The 3,556-nt window shown below is 47.7% G+C and overlaps 1 protein-coding gene across 4 annotated transcripts in view; it reads right to left on the bottom strand.

Annotated features, from left to right (window-relative positions):
* The window catches only part of ZNF114 (zinc finger protein 114), a 38,453-nt gene that overhangs the window by 10,984 nt on the left and 23,913 nt on the right, over positions 1-3,556 (bottom strand). For 2 of the 4 annotated variants that reach the window (XM_017863638.1, XM_017863639.1), the window contains one exon: positions 1,246-1,434. The exons of the other annotated variants lie outside the window; for them this stretch is intronic. In XM_017863638.1, coding sequence (XP_017719127.1) covers positions 1,246-1,257 — 12 coding nt within the window. In that variant the 5' untranslated portion in view covers positions 1,258-1,434. The remainder of the gene's footprint in view (positions 1-1,245; positions 1,435-3,556) is intronic. 4 annotated transcript variants of the gene reach the window in all.

The raw sequence follows: 3,556 nt of genomic DNA, 5'->3' as shown, positions 1-3,556 counted from the left end.
TTTTTTTTTTTTTTTTTTGAGACAGAGTCTCGCTCTGTTGCCCAGGCTGGAGTGCAGTGGCACGATCTCAGCTCACTGCAGCCTCCGTCTCCCTGGTTCAAGCAATTCTCCTGCCTTAGCCTCCTGATTAGCTGCCATTACAGGCCCCTGCCATCACACCTGGCTAATTTTTTATACTTTTAGTAGAGATGGGATTTCACCATGTTGGCCAGGCTGGTCTCAAACTCCTGACCTCCAGTGATTTGCCCACCTCAGCCTCCCAAAGTGCTGGAATTAGGGGTGTGAGCACCACACCTGGCCTATAGCGGTATTCATTACAGTCCAAAGTAGAAACAACCTAATATTGATCAATGGATGAACAAAGAAAGCAAACGTGGTCTATCCACACCATGGAATATTATCCAGCCATAAAACAGACTGAGGCACTGACACACACTACAACACGGGTGAGCTCTGAAAACAGGATGCTGAGTGAACGAAGCCAGACACAGAAGACCACAGTGTATGACTCCATTGAAAACGAAATGTCCAGAATAGGCGAATCTACACAGACAGAAAGTAGATGAGAGGTTGTCCAGGGCTGGGGGAGATGAGGGACTGGGAGACGACCACTGAAGGATACAGGGCTTCTTCGGGGGTGATGGAAATGTTCTAAATTTGCGGGACATACACGTCTGTGAATATACTAAAAACCATTGATTTGCACCCTTTAAGAAGGTTAATTGGGCCGGGTGCGGTGGCTCACGTCTGTAACCCAAGACTCCGGGAGGCCGAGGCAGGTGGATCACTTGAGGTCAGGAGTTCGAGACCATCCTGGCCAACATGGTGAAACCCCATCTCTACTAAAAATAACAAAATTAGCTGGGCGTGTTGGCAGGTGCTTGTGATCCCAGCTACTTGGGAGGCTGAGGCAGGAGAATCAGTTGAACCTGGGAGGTGGAGGTTGCAGTGAGCTGAGACTGCACCACTGCACACCCCAGCCTGGGTGACAGAGCGAGACTCTGTCTCAAAAAAAAAAAAAAAAAAAAAGACGTTTCAAATATAAGATGAAGAGTGTTCATGTTACTGGGAAGTCAGATTTTTAGTGTAAGAGGAAAAAATTTCAAATATAAGATGAAAAGGCTTCATATCATCATGAACACACACACACACACATACACACATACACACACACACAATGTCTCCCTGGTCAGTCTGTTCATAGAAAATGCTTAGTAGAATTAACAAGCAGGAAGCGATGAATACCCTTGGAGACATGGCTGGTCCGGGAACAGGACATTTCCAGTGTGAGCCTTGCGGTGCCAGATGGCAGGGGAGCTGCTCCAGACCGCGTTAGGAGGATGCACAGCAGCCGGAAAGGTCTCCCAGCAGCCCGATTTGAACTACGAAGTGAATCATTGCAATGGATGGAAACACACTGAACAGTAAAAATACCTGTGTTCATAATGATACCCAGAAAGAGAAAGCCAGAGGGGGAAGAAAACCACAAGACTTGGTTAATAAAGAGGAAAAATTAAGCCTTTACTTTGCCTTTCCAATAAGAAAAGAAATGGAATAGCCTTATTGATGACAGAAAACTGTACAGAATTCCAGCTATTTATTTTTTATTTTTTTTTTGAGACAAGGTCTCATTCTGTCATCCAGGGTGGAGTGCAGTGGGGAGATCTCAGCTCACAGCAGCCTCCCGAGTTCAAGTGATTCTCCTGCCTCAACTTCCCAAGTAGCTGGGAGCGCAAGCACCTGCCACCACGCCCAGCTAATATATATGCATATATATATTTTTAATTTTTTTTTTGAGACAGGGTCTCATTCTGTCGCCCAGGCTGGAGTGCAGTGGCACGATCTCAGCTCACTGCAACTTCCACCTCCCGGGTTCAAGCAATTCTCCTGCCTCAGCCTCCCGAGTAGCTGGGACTACAGGCTCGGGCCACCATGCCCAGCTAATTTTTGTATTTTTAGTAGAGATGAGGTTTCACTATGTTGGTCAGGCTTATCTCAAACTCCTGACCTCAGATGATCTGCCTGCCTCGACCTCCCAAAGTGCTGGGATTACAGGCGTGAGCCACCGCGCTCGGGCCCAGCTACATGTTTAGATGGGACAATTGAATGTTTTAAAAAAATCACCATTTTGGGCTGGGCTTGGTGGTTCGCACCTGTAATCCCAGCATGTTGGGAGGCTGAAGCAGGAGGATCACTTAAGCTCAGGATTTTGATACCGCCCTGGGCAACATAGCAAGGCCCCGTCTCTACAAAAAAATTACAAACTAAGTGGGCACGCTAGCGTGTGCCTCTAGTTTCAGCTACTCAGGAGGTTGTGGTGGGAAGATCATTTGAGCTCAGGAGGCTGATGCTGCAGTGAACTATAATTGCACCACTGCACTCCAGCTTGGGTGACAGAATGAGGTCCTATCTCAAAAAATAAAAAAAACCAAAATTATCATTTTGCAACCCTAATAAAACAACTGATTCAGGAAATAAGACAACTTGGTGGACACAGAAAGGGGAGGCAGTCATTAGCAGGGTATGAAGGCGTCACTCAGGACTTGCTGGGCATAAAGGGATGCAACTTTAAGAGGTAAGGGTCTGTGGGTGCGATGGCTCAGGCCTGTAATCCCAGTACTTTGGGAGGCTGAGGTGGGCGGATCACCTGAGGTAGGGGGTTCGGGACCAGCCTGACCAACATGGAGAAACCTCGTCTCTACTGAAAATACAAAATTAGCCGGGAGTGGTGGCACACGCCTATAATCCCAGCTACTAGGGAGGCTGAGGCAGGAGAATCGCTTGAACCCGGGAGATGGAGGTTGCAGTGAGCTGAGATTGCACCATTGCACTCCAGCCTGGGCAATAAGAGCAAAAAAAAAAAAAAAAAAAAAAAAAAAAGGTAAGAGGCTCTCTCACCTCCAGAAACTGCCCACCAATGTTAGCTTGACTTGTACAGGGACAAACAGCCATTATAGTTACACTGATGTGATGAACACACCACCCACGATGTATCTTCCATTTTTATTTTGTTTAAATTTTTATTTGTTATTATATATTTTTTGAGACGAGGTCTCGCTCTGTCACCCAGGCTGGAGTGCAGTGGCACATCTCGGCTCACTGCAACCTCTGCCTCCTGGGTTCAAGGGATTCTTCTGTGTCAGCCTCCCGAGTAGCTGGGACTACAGGTGCCCACCACCAAGCCTGGCTATTTAAAAAATTTTTTTTTGGTATTTATTTTTAGTAGAGACAGGGCTTCACCATGTTGGCCAGGCTGGTCTCGAACTCCTGACCTCAGGCGATCCTCCCGTCTCAGCCTCCCAAAGTGCTGGGATTAGAGCCAGTACTCCCGACCTACCTAGGATGTTTCTATCTCCCTCCCTCCCTTCCTCTCTCTCTCTCTTTTCCTCCCTCCCTCCCTCTCTCTCTCTCTTTCTTTCTCTCTCTCTTTCTTTCCTTCTTTCTCTCTCACTTTCCTTCCTTCCCTCCCTCCCTCCCTCCTTCCCTCCTTCCCTCCTTCCCTCCTTCCCTCCTTCCCTCCTTCCCTCCTTCCCTCCTTCCCTCCTTCCTTCCTTCC

The sequence above is a fragment of the Rhinopithecus bieti genome, unplaced genomic scaffold, assembly GCF_001698545.2.
Source record: "Rhinopithecus bieti isolate Rb0 unplaced genomic scaffold, ASM169854v2 scaffold_70550, whole genome shotgun sequence".
In the NCBI taxonomy this organism is placed as follows: domain Eukaryota; kingdom Metazoa; phylum Chordata; class Mammalia; order Primates; family Cercopithecidae; genus Rhinopithecus; species Rhinopithecus bieti.
Note: the sequence above shows the minus strand (reverse complement) of the source record. Positions and strands in the feature narration are given on the sequence as shown.